At 51.0% G+C, this 15,473-nt stretch overlaps 4 protein-coding genes across 4 annotated transcripts; 1 reads left to right on the forward strand and 3 right to left on the reverse strand.

Annotated features, from left to right (window-relative positions):
- Positions 1-1,354: 1,354 nt before the first annotated feature.
- Positions 1,355-2,997, reverse strand: N7503_006393 (putative RNA export mediator Gle1; the record flags this gene model as incomplete). Its single annotated transcript, XM_057065940.1, has 2 exons — positions 1,355-2,122; positions 2,188-2,997. Coding segments are annotated over 2 exons (1,578 nt in total), but the record flags the coding sequence as incomplete, so codon positions are not given.
- Positions 2,998-5,399: 2,402 nt separating this feature from the next.
- ssdA (mRNA-binding translational repressor SSD1) lies at positions 5,400-9,765 on the forward strand (the record flags this gene model as incomplete). The annotated part of the gene is made up of 5 exons (XM_057065941.1): positions 5,400-5,496; positions 5,569-8,183; positions 8,241-8,600; positions 8,664-9,664; positions 9,726-9,765. The coding sequence occupies 5 exons, from the start codon at positions 5,400-5,402 to the stop codon at positions 9,763-9,765; spliced, it is 4,113 nt and encodes a 1,370-aa protein (XP_056921410.1).
- Positions 9,766-10,784: 1,019 nt separating this feature from the next.
- N7503_006395 (putative ubiquitin conjugating enzyme E2) lies at positions 10,785-12,324 on the reverse strand (the record flags this gene model as incomplete). Its single annotated transcript, XM_057065942.1, has 3 exons — positions 10,785-11,846; positions 11,911-12,246; positions 12,322-12,324. 3 exons carry the CDS (start codon positions 12,322-12,324, stop codon positions 10,785-10,787), a joined length of 1,401 nt encoding a protein of 466 aa, XP_056921411.1.
- Positions 12,325-13,100: 776 nt separating this feature from the next.
- N7503_006396 (putative GPI anchored protein) lies at positions 13,101-13,613 on the reverse strand (the record flags this gene model as incomplete). Its single annotated transcript, XM_057065943.1, has 2 exons — positions 13,101-13,469; positions 13,530-13,613. 2 exons carry the CDS (start codon positions 13,611-13,613, stop codon positions 13,101-13,103), a joined length of 453 nt encoding a protein of 150 aa, XP_056921412.1.
- Positions 13,614-15,473: the final 1,860 nt, after the last annotated feature.

The raw sequence follows: 15,473 nt of genomic DNA on the forward strand, positions 1-15,473 counted from the left end.
GGGCCGGCGATTCCGACTCAGTTGACCAATTGTGTTCATGGTGGTATGCGGACAAAGGAGCCACCGGGCGTAGTTCCCGGGGACTGAGTGTCCTGGTTCACCCGAGTCAAGGCTGGCCAAGGCATTGTTCTCGGTGAAGGGCATTTGCCTCTCAATCAAGGCGGAGACTCCGGATGAGTCCCACCTGCCCAAGTCGGCACTTTGGCATGTCTGCCTGATCTAGGCCTTCTTGAGATTTGAGGGTTGACCTTGATTATCTCACCACTGGGTGTTCTTACTTGTATAGGAAGTTCGGGTGTTGATATGCACAGAACGGAAAGGAGGATTCCCGAGGTCGTTCATTGTTCGGGAATCATCAATTGACCGGGACAAATAAGCATCTGGGTATAGGCCTCGGAGCCGAGCAGAGAGGACGTGTTCATACTACCTACCTACACAATTATAGTTCGACCTTGGGGCGAGTAAGCTCCGAGGTCCTGCTTCAATTTTCAAAATACTTTCCAATAAAGAAGCCTGAGATTTGTAAAGGTAGTCAGCCTCAGTGACAATGATGAGATAGGTATACAGTATATGTTTGCAAGGAACACGTAGATTATACCTAGGAAACCGACATGGCTTCATATTTCACTCAATCCGGAATACCGGAGGCGCTGGGAATCATTGCTAATTCCCAGATTCTTAGGCGTAATGATCCACCCCCACTGAGCCATGTAGTTATTGTGGAGACTGGCTGACATCAAAGTGGCGAGTAGCTTAACTTGGGTCGCGCAAAGGGATGCAGAACCGCGGTGCGGATGGGTGGAGATTGGATCTGGACTCAAGTGGGGAGTTTTAGGCCAAGGAGAGTGGTTGATGGTTTGTCTTGTGGCTTTCCACTACCCAAAGCGCTTAATGGTCAACTAGTTGGGGTGAGATCTGAGGAAAATAATGAGAAACCAGATAAGGCAACTCATGGCTGCCTGAATTTCTATCAGATCAATCACATGTAGATGCAGAGCATCGTGATTATTTGTATTAAATTGGAGGTTCTACGCAATCAGCTGCATGTGTGTCTGAATCTGCTGGTTGGATCGGAATGAAGTAGGCAAATTGAACGTGGCTTCGCCGGTACAATGCCCATGGACCTACTTGTGCATTCGGTAAAGCCGTCTGGGTATTCACTCACGTACCTATGGATATGGTATTGTTTTGACTTTCATACCTTTCAGAATTTTAGGTGAAACGAAAGTTTTATATTTCATGGTCACATTGAGATGTTCGATATCTGCATCTATTTCCAATACACTCGCTGATGGTAGATGCCAAAAATTCCAGAAGAGCCCCGTAGACTCCGTTTGCCCGCAAAAACGACATTTCACAGAAGGATGTTATGTTCCCTATAATAGAGCTCTTTCACCAATTTCAGTTGATTCACAGGCATTGTGGTGCGGTTCAGAGTTGGGGGCAATGTAACAACAGCCTTGTGGACGAGGACAAGGCCAATTTGCCCGAAAAAGCCCAGAATTCGGTCCCCAGAGTTTCGAAGCATAGATTGTAAGAGGGTGATCTGGGTATCCAATATTTCGGATGGGGGGAGCGAAAGGATTTTCTGTAGAGAGTGCCAGAAGATGGTGTTGGGGAAGGGATTCCGCCGTGTAGTCTTGCCGAAATTTCGCAGGGTCAATGCTGCAAACCCGGCACCGAGGGCTGTCATCCGATCCAAGTGTGTTTGCTCAGTGACAAATGGACCTGCAGATTCAGTTCGCCACCAGCCAATGGCACGTCGGCCAGACTCTGTATCTTCGCGGCCAGTAAAGCCCCAGAGAGCCGGACAGACCACACGGTACTTGGCCCACAGGATGTCTGACATGTGGACACCCTTATACATGAATGTTTCGGTTGAGAAGATCTGAGCGGCAAGAATGCCCACGGGTTCAGCATGCGCGGGTTGGATAGAGGCTTCAGTAACAAGAGCGGAGACCAAACACTTGGCGAAAATATTAAGACCATAGATGAGCAGGGCAGGGACCTTGTTCTCTGAGTTGGCGATTTCATCTGGAGGGAACGCCAGGAACTGGCGAATATCCACAGAGGGCTCTGCAATCTTCAGAGCCTTTTCTAGCTCAGCACGGATTTGTTGTGTCTATATTGGGAGCAAATGTGTTAGCATTGGATCAAAATGATAGCTGAGGTACTTTTCAGCCTTACCTGCTGTTTATTGGTGCCCTTTCCATCTCGCAGCTGGCCTACCGACTTCTTGATTGAGCGTCGCATATCACCCATTGCTTGCTTGATGGCAGGCTCTTTCTTGCCAAAATCCTTCAACCACGTACGCATATCTTTCAAGGTTTTGTGTAGCGCAACATACCGCTCCTGGATGTTGATCTCTTCGGGAGTAAGACCGCTGCCACCGGCCTTTTGTTGTCGTTGGCTGCGGGCCTTCTCCTCTTCTGCTTCCTGGGTTTTCTTGGCCTCTTCTTCTTTTGCGCGTTTCTCGGCCTCTAATTTCTCCCGTTGTTCGCGCTCCTCCCGCTGCTTCTGCTCTTGCGCGGCCCGCCGCGCTCGCTCGGCATCCTCCTCAGCCTTTCTTCTTTGCTCCTCCTTGGCCTTACGCTCGGCCTCGCGCGCAGCCTCAAGACGCGCCGCTTCCTCCTGTTCGCGTCTGAGTCTCTCTGCTTTCTCACGTTCAATGCGCTCTCGCTCTTTGCGAGCTTCTTCCTCCTTGCGACGGCGCTCTTCCTCCTCAGCACGGTTATGTTCTCTTAAAATCTCCTCCGCTTCCTCGCGAACTTGGTCATGGAAGGCCGCGGCCTCGTCGAGGGCTGCGGTGTGTACTGCTTCTCGCTCACGGTCAATGCGGTCGAGGTTTTCGTAGAAGACTTTCCGCTCGTAGGCATGGACCTTCTTGAGTTCTATGTCGAAGAGTTTGACTTGTTCCAAGTCCCGCGTAAGGTCGAGCATGAGTTGCTTGGACGGGCTGTCCAGCGGGGGAACATGAATTTTAACCATGGCGTAGAATTCTAGATTGCCGGAAATGTAGGGACCGAAGGTGAGTGCGGCGATGAAGGGCGAGTGGACAAACGTCGCAAGGAGTGTTGAACGCAAACAAGACGTTCAAAGCACGAGGGAAAGATTATTGAGTCACGAGAAATTGGCGATATGATCGAGAGCCATCCTCTCACAGCTTATCAACAGAGAAAAGAGTGTAGTAGCGCTGAGATCACGAGGTTCTATCACAAAAAGCCGCTCTTGTCAAATTGGCCCGACAGGAGAGTCGCGGTGGGGAAGGAAGTTGGGATTTGATTTGGGGCTGGCCCTGAGGTTTCCGAAGTGACAGTATTGGTGGTTCGAACGATCGTGGAAGAGAATGCGAGGATTTGAGAGCTAGAAAGTCGGTGGTGTTCGATCTGAACCTGTTGAATAAAGTAGACCCAGGTCAACACTTCTCTCAATTGGTCTCACTGCAGAAAGGCTTCATTGGCGCCCACTTCTTGCATGGCTGGGCAGCAATGCTAATATCTGACGAATTGGATCTTACCTCCTGATTATTGGTAATTGGTCCCAGTGCAGCCAACCAATGCAGCAATGTTTATCGTGATTCGACGTCCAAGGGAGGAATAGGTAGAAAATAAGATACGAAAATTACGCTTAGTCATGCAGACTCGTATCGGACCAAAGTGTGGTTCATTTGCATCATCATGAGCATCACTCATTTAATGCTTCAGGTATGCTGATGATATATAAGCACCATCGACCCAAGTAGAGTCTCTTCAAGTGACTTAAACGAAAAAATCTATGGATATAAAGCGCCATTAAACTCTGGAGTGAGATGCGCCCTATGTGGACAGGCATATCAATGTCAGAGCCAATTGATTAAGTTAGTTCACTTTTCACCCTCCAGAAAGCTACTAGTCAGTATTATAGTATTTATCGGAGGGGGGCGTCGATCCCGGTCTCCCAGACCGACCGGACTCGGCTCCCCCACACCTGATGCAGCTTGTCCTACCCAGAATGTATATGATCCAGGTTGTGGATTTTAGTGGCTTGTGAGAAGGCCTTGAGCATAGTGATGAGGTTGTCGGGAGCAATGGAGATCATCCACGGAATCAGCTGGGGAAAGATTTCTGTATAAACCCTTACAATACGAGTGCGTGACATCGAACGAATGCATTCAGTATGTGTAATCAGTGGGAATGGATGCTGGTAATGGTGTAAATACCAGAACAAACGTTAATTACATGGCCCTTCTCCCCACACCCGCCGTGTATGGATCCATCATCATCACCTTCTTTCTTCTCCTTTCCCCCTCCTCACCTTCTACTCTTCTTCTTCCCCCAATCTCTCCCCTTTTCTCTCTCTTCCCCCATCGCTCCTTCTGATTGAATCGGTCGATGTCTACATCGTCTCGATTTCATCCTACCCCATAATTTACTTGTTGTCATTCTCTTCGAGGACGTGCAACCCACTCCGCCTATTTTCTGGCTCGAAATTCGTTGGCATACAGAAGCAGCTTTTCTTAGCCACCGTTCTTCCCGGACATCGAGTCTGATTTCACCGTCTCTCGACCGAGGATCTTCTTTGATTCCTCTATCCAACAACTCTTTCCGGCTGTCGTAGTTGGCTACGGTGCAATTCACCAAGCTTTCTACCGCCAAATCGGTCCTTCCAACTCCCTACTTTCGAATCGAGCGAGCGTCGTCCCTTTCAGTCGGTCCTTGCCGTTCTCGATACCAAGTGCATTGAGCGTGCAATTGACTTGACTCGCCACTCCTCTCGGTTCCTGCGATCTGATCGTGTACAGACCGCTATTGCTTTGTTGGCTTCTAGCAAATCTCATCCCACGTTGACAGCATAGACGTCATTTTGGAATGCTAGGGCTCGGAGCTTGTCATTAGTCTCTCCTGCAGGTAAGGGTGTCAAAATATTTGGTTTCCTTCTGACAGGCGTGCGTGTGGTCACCATGATTTGTTTGCCTATGGTCCGGAGAAGCTTTGGCTGCATCTCCTCCCTATCCTGGAGATACTCCGAGTCTCCTGGGGCTTTCTGCCGCCCATGGGTCCAAGCGAACCATCGCAACTTCCATTTACACGTCAACTGCATGCTGTCCCCTCCTTCCCCATCGTCGTTCCTTCACGTTTTTGATCTCCCTTATTCCCTTGGCTTTTACTTTGCTTTCCTGTACTCGACCCTCCATTCACCTTATACTGATCATCACTTTCTTTCTCTTGCAGTATAGTTCCCAACCTGTCCTGTTAAAGACTATCGTCCGCACATATTACCACCACATTCGCGGTCGGTCGGTGATCTGCATAACTAGGTTCGATTGTCTTTGGAGGCAAAACCAGTCTCTCTTGTCGTCGGATCCCCTCCGTCATCCCGCATTTTACACTCTACAGTGATATTCATCTTCCTCAGATATCATGGATCAACAAAACCAATCCGGGGTCCCTGGCCCCGCTGGTCGCAAGCTCCATATCGCCCATCGGAGAAGTCCATCTGAGCTGACCCCTCTGATGAGTATGTCTTGATTTTCATCCCCTTGAGCTTTCTGCCCGTCAAAATAAGTTGGAACTAATGCAGGTGACACAGTGGAACAACTTGCCATTCAGCAACAGATCGAGCTGCTTCAGCAGCAGCAACAGCAAATCGCTGCTACACACCAACAGTACGTGAACATGGGCCTGCTCCAACCTCAACAATTGGGCCAGGTCAACGCATTCTCTCCCGGTGGTTCCATGGGTGGTGTCTCGCCTCAGGTCAACGCCTTCCAATTTCCTCAGCAGCAGAACCCGCAGCAAGGGCAGCAGCAGCTTGGAGTCCCCATGAACGCACCAAACCAACACTCCCACCGTCGCAACCAATCTGCCCTACCCGGCCTCGCAATGGGCCCACCCCCTGCTCCGTCGTCGGGTGCTTCTGGATACGCCGATTATAACCAGCAAGGCCAAAATAATCAGAAGAACGAGAACGCCAACCACGGTCGCGGTCGCGGAGGCCCGCCAGGTGGTGGTCACCAGCGTCGCCACTCTCTGGCACTACCTGAAGCGAAAAAGGCTGCTGAGCTTGCGCAACAGAAGAGAACGGCTTCGGGCTTCCAGTTCCCGGCTCCTGCCCCAGGTGCCAGTGGATCGGAGAACCAGTCGGGATCTGATGACAAGCCTCAGCCCAGCACATCTCCTGCGCCTCAGGGACTTGGTCTCCAACGGGCCGGTAACATCCGTTCCGGTGGCGGCCATGGCCGAAGCCAATCGATGGCCATTGGCGGTAGTCGAGGATCTATCTCTGGCCGTGGTGCCGGTGGCTTCCAGTTCCCTGCGACCAGCGATGCTGGTCAACCGGACAATCAACGCCGAGGCAGTCAGCCTGGCCATGCCCGCACAGGATCCCGGAACTTTGACGGCAACTGGCGTCAGCCCAATAACCAGAACCAGAACCAGGATCAACAAAAACCATTCAACCAGCAGCAAGGTAGCGGATTCCAACCTGGACACCGTTCGCGGCCTTCTATGAACCAGTCGATGGGCGCCATTGGCCAATTCCAGTACCCTGGTCAACCTCAATTGATCCAGTTGCCCCAGGGACAGGTCATGATGGCGCCGCCTCAGATGTTTGGCGGCCAACAGCTGAACCCCCTTCAGCTTGCTCAACTGCAAGCGCTCCAGCAGCAGCAGAATGGCCAAGGCATGGGTGGCCTTGGTGCGAGCCAACACGCTCCGCCGCAGCTGTCTGTTCAGCAGCAGCAGCAGCAGCAGCAGCAACGCAAGACTCTTTTCACCCCTTACTTGCCCCAGGCCAACCTGCCTGCCCTTATCAGCAATGGTCAATTGGTGGCTGGTGTTCTCCGTGTTAACAAGAAGAACCGCTCTGATGCCTATGTGACCTCCACCGATCTTGATGCAGATATCTTCATCTGTGGTAGCAAGGACCGGAACCGTGCTCTGGAGGGTGACTTCGTTGCCATCGAGCTCCTGGACGTTGACGAGGTTTGGACCCAGAAGAAGGAGAAGGAGGAAAAGAAGAAGCGCAAGGATATCACCGATGCCCGTTCTGGCAGCAACGCTGGCAATGACAAGTTGGGTCGGTCTGACTCCAACGGCGACAGACAAGAGATTGGTCCGGACGGAAGCATCCGTCGCCGTGGCAGTCTTCGCCAGCGACCCACGCAAAAGAAGAACGATGACGTCGAAGTTGAAGGCCAGAGCCTACTGCTGGTTGAGGAGGATGAGATTAGCGATGAGCAGAAGCCCCTCTACGCTGGACACGTGGTTGCAGTCATTGAACGCATTGCTGGTCAGATGTTCTCTGGAACTCTGGGTCTTCTTCGCCCTAGTAGCCAGGCAACAAAGGAGAAGCAGGAGGCTGAGCGCCAGGCCAGAGATGGTGCCCATGGACGTCACCAAGACCGTCACCAGGACAAGCCTAAGATTGTTTGGTTTAAGCCCACGGATAAGCGTGTTCCTTTGATCGCTATTCCAACTGAGCAGGCCCCGCGAGACTTCGTTGAGAAACACCAAGATTATGCCAACCGTATCTTCGTTGCATCCATCAAGCGATGGCCCATCACCTCTCTACACCCCTTCGGTACCTTGGTTGAACAGCTCGGTGAGATGGGTGACTTGCGGGTTGAGACAGATGCTTTGCTTCGTGACAACAACTTTGGATCTGATGAGTTCTCTGACGCTGTCACCAAGAGCATCGGCTACGAGGATTGGTCCGTTGCTAATGAGGGTGATGCCCTGGCCTCGCGCCGCGACTTCCGTGAAGAGACCATCTTCACGATTGACCCGGAGAACACCAAGGCATTGGAAGATGCTTTCCATGTCAAGACGCTGACCGATGGAAAGATCGAGATTGGTGTGCACGTGGCTGACATCGCTCACTTCGTCAAGGGCAACTCCCTCGTTGATCGCGAGGCCAAGAAACGCGGTACTGCAGTGTACCTGGTCGATCGAGTCATGAACATGCTGCCTTCTCGAGTCTCTAACGAGCTTTGCTCCCTTGTTCCCGGCGAGGACCGCCTGACTGTCAGCGTTGTGTTCAAGGCAAGCCTTGAGACTGGAGCCATTGACGATGACGTTTGGATCGGAAAGGGTGTCGTCAAGAGCGCCGGCCGTCTCAGCTATGAAGAGGTTAACGCAGTGATTAACGGCAAGTCTGATAAGACCACTGCTGGCATCACCTCGGACAACATCCAACTGATGAACGTGAGTCTTTCCATTCCTTTTAACTCCTCTAAGTTATGTTGACTAATTTTCCCCAAGACCATTGCACACAAGTTCCGTGACGCTAGATTCGGTAACCGGGCGACCAATGTTCCTCCTCTGCGTATCCTGCAGCAGCTTGATGACGAGAATGTGCCCGTGGAGTACAACATTTTCGACTCTACTCCAGCTCACGAGCTCGTGGAAGAGCTGAGCCGCCAGGCTAACTTCTTCGTTGCCCGTAAAATCTCCAGTGCTATGCCTGAGAAGGCATTCCTGCGTCGCCAGCCTTCCCCCAACCCTCGTCGCCTGACGCTGTTTGTGGAAAGAATGAACCGTCTTGGTTTCGGTATAGATGCTTCTAGCAGTGGTACTTTGCAGAGCACACTCTGCAAGGTGGAAGACGTTGACCTCCGCAAGGTAAGTGGGGTTGTATCCAATTTTCAAGTAATCTTACATTTGCTAATTCTTGATTGACCACAGGGAATGGAAACTTTGCTTGCGAAGGCCATGCAGCGCGCGAAGTACTTTGTTGGGTCCAGTGTGGCTGATGAGCAGCGTCTTCACTACACTTTCAACGTGCCCGTTTACACTCACTTCACCAACCCATCGCGGCGCTACACCGATATCATCGTGCACCGTCAGCTTGAATCGATCCTCTCGGACGGTGCTATCGAATTCACTGATGATATTGAATCCTTGACCAAGACTGCCGATCTTGCCAACAACAAGAAGGATTCGGCTCACAATGCGCAGGAACAGAGTGTTCACATCGAAGCCTGCCGCAACATGGATCGCAAGGTGCACGAGATTGGCGGCGATCTCATCAGTGAGGGCATTGTGCTTTGTGTCTACGAGTCTGCCTTCGATGTCCTCATTCCCGAATACGGCTTCGAGAAGCGTGTTCACTGTGACCAGTTGCCTCTCAAGAAGGCTGAGTACCGCAAAGATAGCCGCGTGCTTGAGCTCTACTGGGAAAAGGGTGTTCCTTCTTCCGCCTACGTCCCCGAAGATGAGCGTCCCAAGCCTGGCAACTCTCGTGCTGCCCAGGCGGCCGCTGCTGCCCGTGAGGCTGAGGCTGCCAGAGAGCGTGCTCGTGAGCGTGACGAGGCGATGCGGAAGCAAACAGAGACCGGTACTATGTCAGCGGATGACGTCGATGCGCTCTTCGACGATGACGATGATGTGGACGAGGTGACTGAATTAGCTGCAGGCGTGTCTCTGAACTCGGCTGACCGGTCGACTCAGAGCATGCCCCCTTCGCCGACTCGCAACGGTCACCTCCCGCAGGCCCCCCACCGTACTCGCTCCGACCCGAAGATTGCTTCGAGCACCAGCGATGCACCAGAGAGCAAGATGACCAACAAGGAGAAGTATTTGAAGCTTTTCAAGCTGAGAGAGGAAGACGGCGACTTCATCCAGGATGTCACCGAGATGTCCCGTGTTCCCATCATTCTCAAGACCGACCTGAGCAAGAGCCCACCGTAAGTACAAAATGCTTTTCTGGAAGTAGATGACCTGAATTAACCACTTTATTCTTTCTAGATGTCTCACCGTTCGGTCCGTGAACCCTTACGCTCTGTAAGGAGCTCCACGGTACTACTTTTCTCCTTCCTTGGGATATATTATTGCATGTCTATCCTGCAGATTCTTGGGCGTTGGGGAGCATGGCCTATGATCCTGTTTCCACGCTCCTACGGACATAATCTTTCCTCAACATGCGGATCGAGCATATTGTTATCGGGTTGAACCTGATATCCTCTTTCCTCCTTCTTTGGTGGCTTTCCAAGTCCGCCTTCATTCGATCAATATCTTCCCGCAGTTCTTTGAGGCTATCATACTTTAACCCTTTGTTGTTATTAGTCGCAGCGATTGTTTTTTGAGTTTGGAGGATTTTGAGTCCTCTTCCGGAGAGAGTTTTTTCTGTGCTCAGAACCTTTTCTCGGTCCCTTTCTTGACCGGTCTCCCGTCCTTGTGGTACCTGAGATTGGAGATATTTCGCCATGATTGGAGATTGGAGGGGAATATTGATTACAGCTCGATAGTTCCGGAGAGTATTTCCATTAATTCAGGTATTTACATAGTCATCTTTTTCTAGTAGTCTGAATTCGTGTAGCATGAAAGTCTTAGACTACTTGTACAGAGACCAAATAACCTTTTCATTGACGATTACTGGCAAAGCGGGCCTATCGGAGGACATCATTTAAGTACATCAGTAATGATGTCCACATTAAATGCCAGATACCCGTGGACATGATCGTACTTCAACTGGTATAGCCTGATATGATATCATTGAGATAGAGAAAAGAAGTAGGTTCAACACAGCTTCATTGATTAAATCGCACAATAAATTACTGTGTAGATTGAATCTAAATGATGCAAATAGGACCACAAGACAAAAGCAAGAAAAACGCCGTCATCCATCTTATGCAACCTTAACGCATAATCAATGCATATATTTTCACCATCCCCATGCAGATAAGCCCGGCATATTACCGGGAGTAAACAAATGTAAAGAGCGAAATGGGGTATCGTGCCCTCGATGAACAATCCAATACCATGCAGTAAACCAAATTTTAGAGAATCCGCGGACGAAATCGCAGTTCAAAGTCGTCGCAGACCAATCCGGGGCTTGACCTTCGCCATAGCTCCCTTCCGTAGACCGGGGACTTTTTTCGAGAGCTTCGAAGGGGATTGCTTCGATACCAAAGATGCAGTAGCGTTCGGCGGGTGGCCTGATTGCATTGCCTGTGTGTTCGCAGGGTGTGCCACCTTCTCAGCATGTACACCACGGATATCTTTCAAGGCACGAGGCACAGATACGGAATCGCGGTTCTCCTTCCCGTCGCCGCCGAATCGGCGCGAGATATCGGTTAATGTGCGATCTGGGACGTCCTCGTAGATCTGGACATCTTCGCGAAGACGGGTGGGTGTGTTGCCCCTTCTGCTCAGGGCGAGTTTGGGGGTTTTGCGCTGTGGGGACATGGAGGGGGAGTGACGTGCGTAGCGAGAGAATGTGGAGGAAGATGAGGTGTTTGCGGCGATGTTCTTGTCGGAGGAGCTGAAGCTCAGGCTTGTTTGGGGTGTATCGGTGTCATTTTCGGATTCGGAATCCGAGTCCACTAGCATCATCTCTGTGTCTGGGTCTTCGGGGTATGCCAGTGAGAGGACGGAGAGTGGGCGTTTGCCGAAGGCATTCTTGCGAGGGCTTGAGGGTGGTGCAAGGCGAACGGGAGTTGGGGAGAGAGAGGGATTGTTTTCTTTGCTTGCGCTTGCGGGGTCGTCGTTTTCGTCGTCGACGTCACTCATTTGCATGGGGTCATCTTCGGGAACTGGCTGTGGGTGGATAGTGATATCGCGGGGTGGGTGTGGAATGTATTCGGATGGTGGGCGATTGCTTTTCATGGTTGTGCCTGTCTGTATGCGCTGTTGTTTTCGTGGGCGCTGGTGGTGGGTATCTGTTTCCCGGTGCACAGAGCCGGGATCTTCGCCACGGTGTTTTGCTTCTTGGACGGCGCCTTGGAGGGCGGACTGGATGGGAGCGTGGATGGAGGTCATCAGTTTAGCCTGGTGCGCGAAAACATCGTAGTCTTCGCGGAGCAGGTTTCCTGCGGAAGAATTGAGAGCCGAGTCCGGGTTGGGGTTGATGAGAAGACAGGAGATTGTCTACAGATATCAAGTTAGCTCGGTCGCCTGGTAGCAATGCCGGAAGATTCTTGTCTTTACTTACAATAAGAACATCTCGGAGGGTCAACCTGGACTGCCAGTCTCTCTTAAGTGTATCCACACAGACCGCGCCTGTCATCTCCTCGACATTGGGATGCCATATCCGGGTCCGAAATGTCGCCTTGGGCGGACTATTGGGATAGTCCTCCGGTATCTTCAACTGCAGTCGCCACAGGCCTTCAGAGTAGGGAGTCCCTGGTGGGCCGGTAAGCAGAATGGTCACCTGCGACAGGTCATCTGCTGCGGCGAAGTGGCCATCCTCCGGCTGCATGAGGTAGTACGGCGGGAGCTTAGAGTGCAGAGCGGCATGGTCTGCCGCCAGCCGGCGTAGATTTAAAACCTAGATGGCATTAGCGCTTAGCTCTGGAAAGTAGTTCTAGCCTCTTTTTCGATTTTTGACCTAAATGGCACTTACCATGGTGGTGGGGATGTGGGTTGTCAGAGCAGCAATCAAAACAATCGGTTACTTCAACAACGGGGTGGTGTAGACAGTTTGAAGTGTTTGGGGACGCTAGACCATATAAGGGTGACGTGTGCGCGTTTTCGTGATGTGCGGCACATGACGCGCTGCCTATTACGTTTCCTATTTGGGTATAGCGTGGGTTCCATACTACACATCACACTGTTCCTGCAGAACCACCACTGCATTGTCTGAGCCGTTATACTAATGGATCAAAAAATGGAATTTGAGTCTCAATGGATCTAATCCCAATGAATTTCAACTCCAGCAAAATTATAATGTTCAACTTGGGTATACAGTAAAGTTGGAACCATCTAGAAGTTTGGAACAATAGTAATGAATTAAAGATTCCTCATGTATTTACCAAATAGTATTATGCTAATAATCAATACTGTATCAACTGGGAAAATATTAGGTATGAAAAACGGGGTCTGCGCCATGAATATGCTGTTCAATACACACAAAAACAAGCAAACAAAGCCAGGCTGCAAGAATTACAAGCCCCCCAATATTAAAATGTTCAATTAAAAAGGAAAGTCAAGAAAGGAAATAGTGACCTTTGATAGCATTTTCACGTCCCTCATCCTGTGGGCCTAGATACTCCCAAGAGTCATCCAGGTCCACATCCAATGACCACTATGATGTCCTGAGTTTCCATCAAGATATTTGCAGTAGAAATGGTAGGCTCAATGGCAAATCCACAATGCCATGGAGCTAGTGTTGTATGAACTGCTTTACAGGAAAGCAAGGATAGCAGCACCAGCAGCGAGACCCATGCCGGCGGTGGCGAAAGCAGCGCCGCCAGTGGAGGTGGAGGTGGAGGAGCCAGTGGCGGACGAGCTGGAGTCGCTGGAGTCACTGGAGGTAGAGGACTTGGTGGAAGTGCCAGTGGCGGTGGAGCCAGAGCTGGTAGAGGTGAGAGGAGTGCTGCTACGGACGGAGCTGGTGAAGCTGCCAGTCGCAGCAGTGACCACTGGTGCAGTCAAGCCAGCAGGGATTGAGGCAGCAGCCTCCTGAGAAGTGGCAGCAGAGGGCTGGCTGGTGACGACCGAGGGCTGGCCAGTAACAACACCGAGGGAGTTGGTCTCCGTGAGGTAGTTGACCTGTTAACATCAGTGTTAGCTGGCTGTTCTTCTTGGCCATCAATGGGTGTTCTAGCTTACAGTGGACTCAGAAGAGGTCTCGGCGACGACACCGGAGGTCAGGGCAAAAGCCGAGAGGGTAGCGAAAAGAATGGAGGTACGCATATTGAACGATAGTGTGGGGGAGTGGATTATAGTCGATAGGGCTGGTATGTGGAGAATAGAAGAGTAGTGTGGAGATGAGAAAGCGAAGTAGCGAAAGTCGGGGGGTGGGAGAGTATTTATTACTGCCTAAACCAGGATTGACCTTTTTTTTGTTTTTGTACTAATGGCAAACGGGGAGGCTGCTCGGCTTGTTTTATAAACTCGCAACGAACACCGTGAAAGCAACTACGGGACCCGTGGTCCAGTCATACACGGGGAAACACTAGCGCGCCTCTCGATCTGCAAGGTCGAATCTATTTTGGTTCGCGGCTTGTCGTACCGGCTGCCTGCCTGTGCAGCACCACTTCGTAAGCTTAGAGCAGTGCCCAGATGCTGCGAGAAACACCTAGAGTTTCCTAGATTAGTAGCAGGGCCCACATGGTATTGCGACGCACCTACTTGTACATGTAAACATGACCCCATGCAGGCGAAATGCTACCATAACCCCCCGCTAGGAGATCGACTAGTGGCAAACCGTGTCCAATCACGCCAATTTGGTCCTTTTGTTCAGGCACTGGCTGGTGGCAATAAGACCCAATTTCGGGCCAGAAGTCCCAAATGCTTACCTGAGACCGGTCTTGGCAGACCGCGTGGAAGCCTACGAATCCCCTTCATTGCCATCCTGTCATCCCTCTTTGTCGATCCATTGGGATCGTATTTGAAGTCATGCTGTTGGTAATGTTCTGTTGTGAAAGACCCTCAGAGGGGGTTGGTGGATGTGGCGTCCTCGGGTGAGACAAGCGGCGCGGAACTAAACCCAGAAATACCATAGATCACCTTGGAAAAGGTGAGACATCACTTGATCAGGCGCCGGTACTTGCAGTAATAAGAGCCAACTATAGTTTTTTTATGGAGCTCCAACTCGCTTATTTGTTTTGTTTTTGGGGTAAAGCATTACTCAATGGACAACTTCTCCGAGACAGAAGTGAAATCCATTAATGGGAACGGGACAATCACATTAGACTGCGCTTCAAGGACTGGAGAGTGGGTCCTCGTAAATCGGTAACCACGTCTCAGCTCATTTACTTCTTTCACCTCAATTTCATAGTATGATATGTCGATAGGATATCGCAAGCCCCTCCCTTTTCTCGAGGCCCGTATTCAGGATAGTTTTGCCACCATAAATGACAATGGCAGGTTTCACAGCCACGAAAGCACAGGGTCTCAGCCCCCTGGATATGACATCTCATGTTATGTATCCCTCCCGAATATTGACATCTGAGCAAGACCCTGCAGGGAATGCCCATCCAGACTGATCATTTTAAGTTGGATGCATGGCGGGTAACGGTGTTCCAGCCCAGTCTGACTCCTGTACCACGGGCGACACGTACGCTGAGCACGCCTGGAGAGGATGCTATCATGACCACGATGGTATCAGTGGACTACTTGTTCAATGTGGAGACCGTGTATACAACGTACATGCGTGTACGTAGTGGTGAGTAGGGGTTATCTCATATCAATGTTGACAGTAAACAAATCAAACACATCGAACGATTCAAAACAAGGTACATAGCCCTGGAGCTCGGGTCCTGTACGTGGCATGGCATCCTTGCTCCTTCAATTAAGAGGCGTGCCGTATATTAATTTTTCTTTTTTCTTGGGTTGGTCGAGCCCGCGATCGACCGGACAATATCCTTCTCTGGACGTGCCGTGGCGCGCTGTTGATCTCTGCGGCAAACAGTCGAGTCCAGGCACACCAATCCAGGTCCAAGGGAGAGGGCTGGCCTCTGCTTTTGGTTTGTAAAAAGTCCCAATGCATGCCCATTACATGCAGGGCTGGCTTGGCACTGGAGGCTTAATCTAGATGAGAAGCAAATAAAA

Source organism: Penicillium pulvis (genome assembly GCF_028828015.1).
Source record: "Penicillium pulvis strain IBT 33274 chromosome Unknown contig_3_segment0_segment0, whole genome shotgun sequence".
Classification (NCBI taxonomy): domain Eukaryota; kingdom Fungi; phylum Ascomycota; class Eurotiomycetes; order Eurotiales; family Aspergillaceae; genus Penicillium; species Penicillium pulvis.